The sequence below is a fragment of the Chenopodium quinoa genome, unplaced genomic scaffold, assembly GCF_001683475.1.
Source record: "Chenopodium quinoa cultivar QQ74 unplaced genomic scaffold, ASM168347v1, whole genome shotgun sequence".
In the NCBI taxonomy this organism is placed as follows: Eukaryota; Viridiplantae; Streptophyta; class Magnoliopsida; order Caryophyllales; family Amaranthaceae; genus Chenopodium; species Chenopodium quinoa.
Window position 1 is genome coordinate 3,163,847 of NW_018744497.1, and position 14,185 is coordinate 3,178,031.

General features: G+C 36.5%; 1 protein-coding gene across 1 annotated transcript; it reads right to left on the reverse strand.

The window, feature by feature from the left end:
• Positions 1-1,334: 1,334 nt before the first annotated feature.
• LOC110697713 (single myb histone 6-like) lies at positions 1,335-12,659 on the reverse strand. Its single transcript, XM_021875096.1, has 7 exons — positions 12,444-12,659; positions 11,394-11,577; positions 11,008-11,222; positions 9,003-9,087; positions 6,053-6,136; positions 4,903-5,240; positions 1,335-1,647 (listed from the first exon to the last, which is right to left on the reverse strand). Exons 2-7 carry the CDS (start codon positions 11,541-11,543, stop codon positions 1,644-1,646), a joined length of 876 nt encoding a protein of 291 aa, XP_021730788.1. The 5' UTR covers positions 11,544-11,577; positions 12,444-12,659; the 3' UTR covers positions 1,335-1,643.
• Between the last annotated feature and the right edge of the window lie 1,526 nt (positions 12,660-14,185).

Here is a 14,185-nt window from a genome sequence, read left to right on the forward strand (position 1 = left end):
TCAAGTAATCACAAATTGACAATTTTACATGTACATTAATATTCAACCGACTTAATATAATCTGGTTTGGAGCAAACTAAATACTTGTTATAATATCATTTCGATTGCAATTTTTACATATCATAATAAGAATCGAGTAGAGGCGATACAGATGAAATTTTGTTCCTGATTCAATTTCATACCATCATCGCCGAACCCCCCTTGATGTTTCATATTCACATGGAGTTACTAAAATCATGTATTGTGAATGAGGTGTAACCTTCATTGATCAAATCATTGTTACCTTTGGATTTGTCCCTAGTCATGCTTGTCTAGTCCTTTTTTCTTTAATAATCCATGAACGATGTACAAGTTCCATAAATGACTTGTTGGCGACTCTCTACTTTGACCTTTTTCCTATTCAATAAAATGTCAATTTCACATCTTCCTAAGATAGCCAAGCGCATGCAGTTGTGATAAATTAGATCAATTCCTACGACGTCTACACTAAACTACTTAAATTTTGCCTCCCCCCTCCCCCACCCAACACACACACACCCCACCTGCACCACCACCCTTCAGCCCTCCTCAACAACCAAATTAAAAAGTGTAGGTGTATTCCTAGTGCACATGTAAAGGAGCAAAACCAACAACCAGAAGTAACTTAAGCACATAGAGGATGTCCATGTGATCAATAATACAATCTTCGCACTTTAAAGGAATGTCCCTTCTCTGTATGTGTGGAAGGAGGCTGGAATAGGTGAACTGATGAAAGCTTTGCATTGGTTCAGATACTGTACAAGAGAACTGATCAAAGCTTTGCATTGGTTCAGATACTGTACAAGAACACGAAGCCGTTTTGGACCATGTCATTGTGTTCTCGAGATTTATGCGGTAATAACAGAAAGCTATCTGCTGATGTGATCGAAGCTACGGAAAGCTAACTAGAGGCATTTAAAGATGCCTCTTCACGCCTGCTAATTGATGGTGAAGATTTTATTGCATGCAGCTTACGTCGTGTTGAGATGCACAAAATTGATGGTGATTCTGGCATCTTGGGCTAATATTGTTAGTGGTCTTGGAGTAATTAACAACACGATAAGAACTTATACGGCGCAACAAGCAAGAAAGTCAGTGAGAAAACAGGAAGAAGGCAGCAGAGCTCAATTACTTACTTGCCTCCCTTTGATGATGGTACCTGGAATCCTTCTGTTTAGGTGGACAATTACCCTGGATCCTTAATTTTGTGATGGATTTCGTAGCGCATAAAGTTATTGTTTTATAATCAATGAATTAGCCCACATCTCAGGTTGAAACAATAATTATAAGAAGACACTTGATAAATAAATAAAAAATAAATTCAAAAAAAGTTTAAATAAATTAATAAATAAACAAACAAGATTTTCAATTTGGAATTTGAAACTCTTTGCACTTTATGTTCCTCATTTCATTCCTTTTTTCCGAACCTATAAACATCCTATCAAACTCTCAATTCTTCCATAAAAGAAGGTTCTGAGCAAAAATTTACAAGAGATAAAGCATTTTAAACTATAATTATGAACACAATGGCACGCTACAGTGCGTTGGAACATTGAAGTTGATCTATTTGTTTTGTGCCAGGCATTTAAAGTAGCATTAGTTGGTAAGCCAGATAGCAACACATGTCAGCTGCACAAATAAACATTGGACAGTCAAAATCAGAACCTGGAGAAAAGCCTCTCCCCACCGAGGTGAGAGGTAGGCGTGATGTGCGTGCGTTTGTGTTAGAATGTTTGATTAAGTTTCCCAAGCAATGAGCCAGAAAGAGTTGACATAATTCTCAAGAAGATCAGTAAAAGATGAATCATAAAACTCCTAGTCCTTATTTTTCATGTGTATGCAGTCGTGCATATGAAAGCATAAATGATGATTTACATTGGATGAATTCTAAAAACATATGGTGCAATGATCTCACAAAAGGTACCAAGTGCATATTAACCCCTCGGATTTTGTTTTATTCTTCTAACTTTTTGCAATGCCTTTCCATCCCTTAAATGCTATTTCTCTTTACCCAATTTCTCAAAACCTCACCATAAATGCTAAAATGAATTATTGAACTATTCACCAAGAAGTACCTCACCAAGTCAACGACTAATAGATTTGAGCTAAATTTTGATAAAATATATAAACCAATCTTGGACTTCAACCATTAGCTTAAACTTTTGATTAAGTTGACCCTTTTACATGACATCAATATCTAGAGTGACATAACGGTCACGGATCAAATCACATGAATCCCTCGGTTCAAGTGGAATATTTAACTTAGGATATTAGGCCCTATGGGAAGACTCATGCGGCAACCACCACATTTCAAGCTCAACGGTCTTTCATGAGGCATGATAGAGTATATCAATCAGTTTTAGAATTCAACCATTAACTTAAACTTTTGGTTGGGTTGGTCCTTTAACATTGTTCACTTTATTCCCATAATATATTTTTGGATTAACATACGCATCATAATATCTCTAATTATGTATCATTACAAATTATAAAAATTATAAATTCTTATAGTATTCTTTAAGACGGATTAAATAAACTTTACTTTACTAAATTTTATCTTATAGATTCGGATTATTTAAATGATTCCTTCAAATTGTGAATAATGTCAAGATTTTAAGTAAGATTAATAAAAGAAAACGAAGGGACACTAGTTTTAGTAAATTTTGGACAAATTATAGTGAATTCTGAACTATGTTAATTCTAGACGCCTATAGTCCCTCATAAATTCAAACCATAAACAAGTTATTCACAAATCAAAATTAAGCGCATATCACAAGAGTTAATGCCCTTTTAATCTTCACATAAGATAAAGAATTTCAATTTGCCAATAAATTTTGCATACGATTTCATCTTCAACATCCCCCTTGGTATTTTTGTAACTTTTGAGGCTTTTTACTCATAAGGTATATGAGAAATGAGAAATTGTTAAGTAGTTAGGTGGGGTGCGGCTATTACTTTGCTTCTGCTCCCTTGTAAATGTGTGTGTTTGGGTGTGTTTGATGCTATTAATTAGTTTGCACATTAAATCCTTCTTGACTTGAGAATCTTCTTATTAGATCCCAACCTATATATAAAATGTGCATATGCATATACTAGTTTTAGTGAAATCTAGAAAAATTTTAGGAATAATCGTCACCAAAGATGATTTATTTACCAAGTTAGGAACTTAATATACAAATTTGGCAATTCAACCAATTTAGATGTCTTCCAAGATAAGAAAGGAGTGAGAGCGACCTTTAAACTAAACTCCATTGTGGGTTCGCCAAGAGCAATATAATTACAAGATGATGAGCAAACTAATTAAATTCAAAATGTTCAATGAAGACTGAGGAAAAAATAACCTATTAGAGAACCAATGGGAGGGGGGGGGGGGATGCTAAATCCCTTTAATTGGCAAGAAAGTAAAAATAAAAAATGTGCTTTGGTTAAGAGCATTCTGAACACTTCCTCAGTTAATTGCCTAACTTTTAATTTTCAAGCTTATGAGTCACACTAGGAAGTTGTGGGAAAAAGTGATTGAAAATTGGTTAAGGGAATGCCCATGCAATTCGAATAACCAATTTAGTTTTATGCCGGGGAGATCCACTATGGAAGCAATCCATTTGATAAGACAGATGATGGAGTTTTATAGGGTAAAGAAGAAGGATCTGCATATGGTCTTTATTGATTTAGAGAAGGCATATGACAAGGTGCCAAGAGAGGTACTTTGGTGGGGAATGTTGAAAAAAGATATCCCACGAAGGTACATGGACCAGGTTAAGGATATGTGTCGGAATGTGTCAACAAATGTGAGACGTGTGGAGGGTTGACAAAAGATTACCCTATTACAATTGGATTGCATTAAGCCCTTTCCTTTTTGCAACGATTCTAGATGAAGTAACTAGACTAATTCAAGAGGTATGTTGTTTGCAGATGATATCGTTTTGGTGGATGAAACTAAAGATGGGGTTAATGTCAAGTTAGAGCAATGGAGGCAAAGATTGGAATCTACAGAGTGAATATTTGGTATGCCGCTATGGTACTCAGAGGGGGACAAGCAATGAGGTAGTGAGTTTGGATGGAAAGGACTTGACCATGAGCGAATGTTTTAAAAATTTTAGGTCGAACATCCAGAAAAATGGTGACATTGATCAAGATGTGGCCCACGGGATTAAGTCGGGGTGCCTTAAGTGGAGAGCGGCCACGGGAGTGTTATGTGACCGAAGCATTCCCTTACAGTTGAAAGGAAAATTAACTGCCATAAGACCAGTGTTGCTCTATGGTATAGAATGTTGGGCTTCTAAGAAGGAGCACATTAAAAAGATGGAGGTTACGGAAATGCGAATGTTAAGGTGGATGTACGGGAACACTCTAAGAGATAGAATCAGAAATGAGGTTATACGCAAGAAGGTAGGTGTGGTAGGCATTGTAGACAAACTAGGGGAAAATCGTCTGCATTAGTTTGGACATGTAAGACGAAGACCCGAGGGTGCACCGGTACGAAAAGTGGAAGAGTGGGACCATGGAGGGGTAAAACGACAAAAAGGGAGACCAATAATGACTTGGTTGGAAGAAGTAAGGAAGGATATCAAGTATATAGATTTGCATGAGGATGAGGCATTGGATCGTGAGGGATGGAGGAGGAGGATCTTTGTCGATGATAACACGGAATAATCAAATTTGGTTTATGTAGCTGACCCCACTTATGGGATTAAGGCTTTGATTGATTGATTGATTTATTTATTTTATTCAACAGAATCGATAATATTACGCATTTAACAATCTCTATAAATTTTTGGAACAGCGAAAGGTATCTAAGTAGTATGACATGCTTCTTTAGATGTACCATCTAACCAATAATGCTTACCAAAAAAGCATAATAAGCAAAACTAAGATTGAACTTACCACGCACGAAGGTTTTGACACTTTAACGCTTTGATTGCTGCCTCAGCAAATACTTTTGCAGCTTCTGCTTCAGCTTCTGCAGCCTCGGCCTCCCTTGTAGCCTTCTCAGCTTCCATAATAGCAACTTCTGCTTCAGCAACTGCTCGAGCAGCTGCAGAAGCAGCTTCATGAGGCGACAAACTCTTCATTTTCCCCAATTCTGCAACAACTTCTGACCTTGTAAAAATTTTAAGTTCCTTGCTTTCTAGCTTAGCATGGTCCTTGTATTTACTATCCAATAAATCTTTTCTTGTCTCAGAATAAGGTAAACTCTCAGATATTCTATACCTGTGCTTAACCTGGCACAATTAAAACCAATACCCACATTAGTATGTCCATTCTGGAAAGCAGCTAATTAACAGTACAGTTGTAAAATAAACCTGAGATCTAAGATACATCACATGAAGAGAAAGTGGATGTGAATGCTCAGCAAAAAACCATTTGAATAGATAACAAGTGATGCAATTCCAGGTCAGCCCTATAAAAGGTCTCAATTAGACATTTAAACTTTTGGTTTGTTTGCATGGCAAAGTGGAAATAAAGGGAAGGGAGAGAAGAAGAAGGAAGGGGGACGAATGGAAGGGGAGGGGAGGGAGAAAGTTAGGTTACATTTTCCCTCCAAATCATTCCAACATTGGAAGGATTTGGTTTATTAAAGTGGGAGGGAAAATGAATCCTTCCATTTCCCTTCCTTTCTATCAATGGTATCCAAAGAAGCGAGGATGAATCCCTTATTTTCTCTTCTCTTCCTTTCGCTCCGATTCTCTCAATCCATAGGGTGTCATATCCCCCCACCCCCCACACCCCCCCCCCCCCCAAAAAAAAAAAAAAATAAAAAAAATAAAAAAATAAAATAAAATAAAATAAATTAATAATAAAAAAATCCTAAATAGAGGCTATACGAAACATGAAATAAAAATCTTGACGTCAACTCACTCAATTTACACAATCACACCAAGCAAAGAAAAATATAAATGCATTAAAAGCAACCCAAAGGGTGACAACCAAACAGCTAAAATTTTACGAACTGATGATGCTTGTTGTAAGCAATTTTTACAACAGTCATGTGGACTCATGTCTTCCAACAAAAACCTACTTCAAACATCCTCACCTTAATCAACTGACCATTTGATGCCATAAACTTCAATTTTGAAGCCAATAATTTACTGAAATTTGGAGGTGCCCAAAACCGCTCCTAGCAGAAGAAAAATGTGAGTCAGAACTTTAGTTATATATTAAGAAAAATAATGTCAGAAGCCTTTCCGACACCAACTAGAATAAAAATAAACAAATAAATAAATAGCTATACTATTTTCCACAAAAAAAAAATGTAAGAAAAATAAACAAGACGCTGCCTGTAAAAAGATACAGTCAATGATAGGGCTATTGCCTGTAAAAAGATGCAATTTGGTAATAAATTGGGAGTTTCCTAGCACTGTTGGATCTTTTTCTTTCTCTCTTCAACAGCCAGATACAAGAATTGCTTTCAGGTCTGTAAGCCAAATTAGCACATGTAATCGACCACCAAATCAAACTAAGAGAGCATCACTTTAAATGGTCAAGTGGCACGAATAAATTACACGCCCGGGGGGGGGGGGAGTATGGACTAGTTGTCCAAGCATGAGCTGACACTTAATCCAAATTTCAACTTTCATCCTAGATGTGAGAATCTAAACATCACTCACACGATGTTTGCTGGTGAATATGAAAATCTGCTCGAGTTCTCTAGAGTTGATATTCATTATACTCCCTGTTTGTAGCTTTTCATAAGTTCTTTATGAGTATAGGTTTTCTTCAAATTTGAGAAAGAGTGAGGTATATTTCGTGGATTTTCAGAGGCTAATCAGGATGGTGCTTTCTTTGGACAGGGAAAGCTAACCCTTCTAAGAAGGCCCTGATTTCCTGGAATCTGGTGTGCGGTAGTTTTGTGGGGGATGGAATGCTATTTCTCTTGGTGACTGGAACAAGGCTGCAATAACCAGGGTGATGTGGGTTCTTGCTCACAAAGCAGATAACATGTAGGGTCAAATGGGTTCATATACATTATTTCATATATACAGAGTTCTAGTCTGCTCCTATACCTAAGAAATGTTCTTGGGTTCTGAAAAGGAATCTGAAATGCAGGGCAATAATTGATGAAATTGGTAGTTGAAGTGCATCAGGGGAAAATGAGAGTTATATGCTTTGATCAGGCCTCAAGGAGCTAAAATTAATTGAAAGATGGTTATTTGTAATAATAAAGCTTCTCCTAAAATCTTTGTACTACTTCGCTTGCTGTTTGTAATAAGCTGGTTACCAAAAACAGGTTGACTGCTTGGCATATGCCTTGGGATCCTATTTCTCTTTTTTCTTTTTTTTTTCTTTTTTGTCTTGCTGAAAATGAAAGTGTGTCGCACTTGTTCTTTAAGTGTGCTAATTCTAAGAGGAAAAAAAAAAAAAAAAAAAAAAAAAGGAAAGGAAAGAAAACAAAATGAAAGAGGGAAAAATATTAATCTTCTTCAGGCCAAAAAGTGGATGGTAGTATGTATTCTAATCAATTTGGTCATTCTTTGAGATTCGTTTTCTTTACCCTCAGCTTACCAATGAAAGTAATAGGGTAATTTTGGGAGATTCATATACATCATGAACATGACTACATAATTAATAAGCTGTTTGTAATAAGCTGGTTACCAAAAACAGGTTGACTGCTTGGCATGTGCCTTGGGATCCTATTTCTCTTTTTTCTTTTTTTTTTTCTTTTTTGTCTTGCTGAAAATGAAAGTGTGTCGCACTTGTTCTTTAAGTGTGCTAATTCTAAGAGGATTTAGAGGTTCTTGGCTTGTGATGACGGGAGAGTAGGGATAACTAGAACTTAGGACAGGGAGGACATTAAAGTAAATAAAATTGTAAAAAAAGGAAAGAAAAAAAAAAAAAAAAAAAAAAAAGGAAAGGAAAGAAAACAAAATGAAAGAGGGAAAAATATTAATCTTCTTCAGGCCAAAAAGTGGATGGTAGTATGTACTCTAATCAATTTGGTCATTCTTTGCGATTCGTTTTCTTTACCCTCAGCTTACCAATGAAAGTAATAGGGTAATTTTGGGAGATTCATATACATCATGAACATGACTACATAATTAAAATAAGTCAAAGTATAATTAAAAAAAAAAACAAAAGTAGGATGAAGAAAAAGCAGCAGCATAAAGTGGATGTGGAACAGATATTACTGTTGTTAAAGGCGGTCCGGAAGGACCTTCATGCTATTTTATTGGAGGACTAAGTGGTGTAGCTTGGGCTAGATTGGTTCCAGAAGCTTTGAAGGATAAAGACTAGTGCCAGCTAGGGAGTTCAGTAGTTAGTAATTTTCCTTTTCCAATTGTTCATTTATGTTGCCTTTTCTTTTCTTAGTTGGCTAGTTTTCTTTGTTTCTTGGGGCTTGCCCTTCTCTTTCACTTAAGAAAATATAATAATTGGAATATGCTTATCTGATGTAATAATAGCTGCTTTGGTGTTCAAAGCAAATTATTGATGTTTGAGAAAGCATAAATATCTCCCTATTACTAGCGCTAATTCTATATTTGGATTTAGATAGCCCTACTTCATGAGAACTCTTGATCCACAACTAACAAGAAGAGTTAGTTACTGATAAAAGTGATAAATTAATTCTTAAATGATATCAGCAGAGAATCCACATACAGATAATGCTCCAAAATTGATAAACAAATCATAACACATCCTTAATAAAGCTGGAACAAAACTCAGGAACCACTTATATAAAGCAACTATGAAGGTGAATAACATAAACATACCGCAATTTCATATTTTAAATCCATCACTTAAGCAAGACAAAACTGATAACTAGTTGACAGTAAATTGTTAAAGCTACTGCCATAGGATGCAAAAAATTAGTCGGCGATGATAAGAAAATCAACATATTGAGCAGTTACAAGCATAAAAAGTCATAGAAGTATGTCAAAAAGCAGTTTTTTTTTACAGCAACCAAAGACTGGAAGATGGCAATTAAATAAAAAAGTTATTCTGGCTTCTGAGTACAGCTGATGGTAAGTTGTTATAGCCTCTAATACCTCTATGTACATGGCAATTGCATTCCTGTCACAACCTTTCGGCTCCTGAAGAGTTGTTATAGCCTCCAATATGAGGTTATCCAGCCTAAGCAAAAACAAAATACAGAATGACAATCATTATCGAAATATTAAAAAATCATACCATATCAACAGACTGTAAACTCTTAAAGCTAGCATAGCTTCCTAAACACAGCATCACATAAAGCATAACCCCACTCATCAACCCTTTTACAACTTTTTAAATCTGTTTTAGGGCCCTACAAAAAAGAATGAACCCACAAAAGAATAACCTAGCAACTATACACCTCTCATCCTTTCTCTTATGTCAATCAATGTTTCACGTTAGTTTTAATTGCCACAATTTGTATCACTAACAGCTTGTTTGGATAGAGAGATTTAAAGGGAAAGATAGGGGGTGCCTTGTTTGGATTCCAGATTGTGAGGATGAGTTAAATGGAGGGCAGAAAAGTGGAAAGATTTTTCCTTCATCTTATATAAACAATTTGCTCCATAATTGGAAAGTTTGGAAGGATGATTGAAGCCTAAGTCAATTTCTCAATTATTTTATATATATATCAAAAGCTATGTTACATAATCTCGGGAACGGGTGTCAAACACGAACACATGTCCAAGTGTCCAATCCGGCAAGTTCCAAAATTTTAGGACACGGGGACTATTTGGACACGGGTACGGGGACACGTCAATACGTCACTTAAATTTATATAAATAAATTATATATTACAAAAGCTTTAAATTTTTCATTGTGTCTACCCCTATTTTTTTTTATTATAATTCTTTCCTCGGTAAATTCTCCTAATAAATGGCAATCTTTTTCTCTCCATCTTCTCTATATTAATGGTGGTTTTCGAACAAGATATGTTTTTCTTTCATGTTTCTTCTCTTTTTTTCCTCTCATCTCTTAATGGAAGTGTCCGAGTGCACAGTAAAGAATCGAACACGTGTCCCGTATCCGTGTCCGTGAAGTGTAGTGTCGACACGGACACTTCGCGATATTAGCCGTCTCTGATTAACATAGATCAAAGTATTCAAGAAGCAGGTAAAATTCACAAGAATTACAAATTTGTAAATATGTTGTGATTGGGGAAAAAAGATCATGTTCATGGAACTCTTTCTGTCGCAAAGATATAGGGGAATAGTGTTTTTCAACCCATCCTCACCTCTTCCCTCTTTAAGACCTTGTTCACTTCACCTTAAAAAATAATATTCAATTTAGTAAATATTAGTTGTAAAGAACAAATATAATAGAGAATCGGTGAAAATAATCTCAATTTTATAAAATTAATTTCAATTCAATAAAAGTAATTAAATTTCAGCAAAAATAATTTAAATAATTTCAGTTCAACAAAAATGAGGTTAAGTGAACAGGGCCTAAGTCTTATCCAAACAAGCTGTAAATTTCAACTACCTCTTTGCATCTTGGGTGGGCAGATAATGGCTCAACATAGAGTTTCAAAACAAGAACACCCACCTTTAGTATGTGATTTTATATTTTTATTGGGTTTTCCGGTTGTTTAGGGGTGGAAAAGAAGGAGAGGTAGGGGATGAGGGAGGGAAAGGGAAAGGGAGGGGAGGGAAGTTCCAAATCTCTCCACTATCAATTCTTACAATTTAATTCCTCCATTTCTCTCCCCTCCAATTCCCTTCCTTCCTCATTTGTTATCCAAATGAAAGATACTCCACCCCTCTATGTCCCATCCTTTCCCTCCATCTCCTTTAAAACAAACACACTATTAAAGTGATTGTAGTCAAGTATCCATTATAAAGACCTAACTCAATTATGCAATTATGCATTCTGGGATGAGCAGATAAAGCACAGTATATCAACACTAACCATGAAACTCTATACAGACCAGATGTTACTAGTCCAGTCTTAGATTTTATACGGGCTGCAAGAGTAGCATATTTGGTTATAACAACACCACAGTTCATACACCAAGTTATACAAATAAAGAACAGGTCAACATAATGACAAAAGGAGTATGACCTTGTATATGTTTTCTTCGAATCAGCAACCTGAACTGTCTCACTGGGGGTACCAACAAGTTCATCTTCAACAGCATCCTCATCACTCCTAAAATGGTTCACCACCGAAGGCTTGTCATCAAGTTTGGGGATTTGTGGATTCCTCTTAAGTGCTAGCCTAGCTTTTTCTCTAGATCCTAAGCCACTCAAAGTCACATTAATATTTCTCCACTTATCCTGTCAAGAATGATGATGAAATTCTGGTATTAGCACAAGTTCAATACAAACAGATAGGAACAGTCATTCAAGCTGAAATAGAATTTTCCTTGCCTCTATCAATTTCACAATGTTAAAGTATGTTCATATAAATCAAAGCTTCAATTCCCCTAAAAGGACTCAGTACCATACCTTGAGATCCACATTTGAACGGGAGCATAGGACATTGCTGAACTCTGGATCTCTAAGTATTGTTTGCCACTTACCAGACCCATGCTTGCGTACTCCAGCTTTTAGAGCTGCTTCTTCTTCTGCTGTCCACTTTTGTTTAGGAGCACCCATCAGCAAGAATCCAAGACTCTTTACAAGGAAACATCTAAAAACATATAAAATAGTTAAAAACTGCTGAAACTGCATATCACAGGCCAGCAAATTGTACAAAATCATAAAGGCCTAAATTATCAGGTTATAGGTCATGACATTAGTAGTGAGCAGTAATCACTATAACTGCAACTAATGGCAAAAAAAAACCTATGCAGGAAAGTCTAGTCGAAATGGAGAATACTTTATATGAATTAGTGGATTTACAAGAGCACAAGGAAACTGTGAATTTCAAAATCCCTCTAATTTGGCAATGACCTCTGAGCAAAGAATGGCATGATGCTAAAACACGTCTATCTCATCTCTGTACACTTTTCACCTACATATTATCAAAATACAGCATGCATGCATTGAAGGCTACAGCATATCTTAAAAAATAATAGGGCAGCTGACATTGGCAACCTTGCATCTTTTCATATGTAGTCTAATCAAGAAAGATACAATCAGCACCGCTATGATAATGTTAATTGGTAAAGGAAAGATACAATTCTGCATCTTATCGAAGTGTTAAGATGGTAATGAATAACGTGCATCATTCTTGCTTCAACTCTTCAAATTCAAATAATTTCATAGATTAAATATCAAATCATCAATTTCACTAGCCTATTATAAATTTATAATATCAATTTCAAAGAAAAAAAATCAGAAAATCAATATTATCAATTCCTAAAAAATCAGAAACCCTAACTCCCTATTTGATGAATTAAATAACAAAACATCAATATCGAACAACAACCACACTGATTTGATAGATGAAATAACATAAAAATCTCATTTAAGCACAAAATCAACCCAACAACTAGTTTATAATAAGAAATTAAAAACATCAAAATCAATCTTTAAAGTATGGAATTGAGCTACCTAGAGGGTTGGACACAGTGGCTGGAGTGCGGCTGTGCGGAGGTGCGATGGCCCGTGGGCGGTGGCTGAAACTCTGGAAGGTGCGGCTGGCGGTGGCAGCAGTGCAAAGTGGTGATTTCCGTCAATTTTGAGCTTCAAAATATCGAAGAGAGAAACAAGGGTAATGTTGCTATTTGTTGTTTTTTTCCCGTTCATTTTCTGTCCGTCACCCTAGCGTTTTTTTTTTTTTTATTTTTTTTTTTTTACAACGGTTTAAATTGAATTAAAAGGATTATAAACTACGAGTCTTGTCAGCTCCTCTATTACAAAGAGAAAATATTAATTAAAGTACTTCCATGTTTGATCTTGCAGGTTTGAATAATCTGCAACTGGCGTTAGAGCATGCGACGAGGAACACACCATCCCAATTTTGTATTCCACTTTCCATTGAACTTGGAGAATGCATTGGAGGATGACGACGAACAAACAAATTCTAGCATACATATTAACGAGCTGAAAAGGACACCAAGTGCCTATTACATTAAGAAAATTGGGTAGGAAAACAAAGCAATGAGGGCTTAACAACACAAACTAAATCACCAATTCAAGTGATTCAATACCCTTAATTGTGGGTACCATTGATCTCTTCTCAAAGGAAGAGACCAATTTCATACTATGAACCTCCAAAATTGTCCTCCGTAGGCCCCCAAACATTTCATTTTGGTGAGCAGCGTTAAGATAGGTATTTATCAAAGTAATAGATTGAAAATCCACTACTAAGTTCAAACAAAGGACATCAAGGGACATCCTTCTGAAACTCCTTCGATCGAAAATATTGAAAGAGGAAACTGCAAACAAACTACAATCCGTGACCAACCTCGTTTCGGGGTTTTCTGTGTCCTTCGGAAGAGTTACAACACCAACACTGGAATTCGGACGTCTGTACCTGCAAAACGACGAAGACTCCGGTTGGGGCAGTTCTGCCTCCAACGATCAAGTTAGAACGGGTATGGAGTCTGTAATAAATGCGAAAGTTAAGAATCCTCTCGAATTACGAGATCAGGAGTAAATGATCTGCAATTAATATGCTTGGTTTGTTGGAATTAAATGTGAATTTGTTTCCATTGGGGAAGCATCTCCCTATTTATAGGGTCTTGAAGTACGTGCCACGTGTCCAGAGGGGATTGGTTCTTGTGAACCACTCTGAAGGTGACACGTGTCACACGTTGATTGGTCCACGTGGCATAGGGTATTTTTACCCTAAACATTTTCCCCTCACATATGTGACGTGGCATGCCACGTGGCATCTGTGACACTTGTCACTCAATCATTAGCTGACGGTGATAACCGTTCGCCTACTAAAGGAGTTACAAGGATGCCCCTTCACATTACCCTCCTTTATATAGCCGTTTACCCCCTTCATTTGGACATTTTCCAAAGTTTTAGAAAAAGAGAGTCAACCGGCTTCCAGAGAGAATTGTAGTGAAAACCCGCCTGCTCTGCCTGTAAACGCATCTGGTAAGACGTCTGTGATTGTCAGACAGCACAGCTTCTTGAAAACTGTTTGAGGGGTTTGCAAACAATTTCTTTAATTTTCAAAGGCACATACGGGTATACCGTCTATGCATCAACTAGTTCAAACTTCCAAACACCGCTCAAGTACCCCCCAGCAGATACACCTGCTTTCCTAGGGGGTACATCCGGTCAAGCGCCTATACCCCTTATAAGCCATCAACTAATTTTCGCCTGCTAGCTCAACCGGT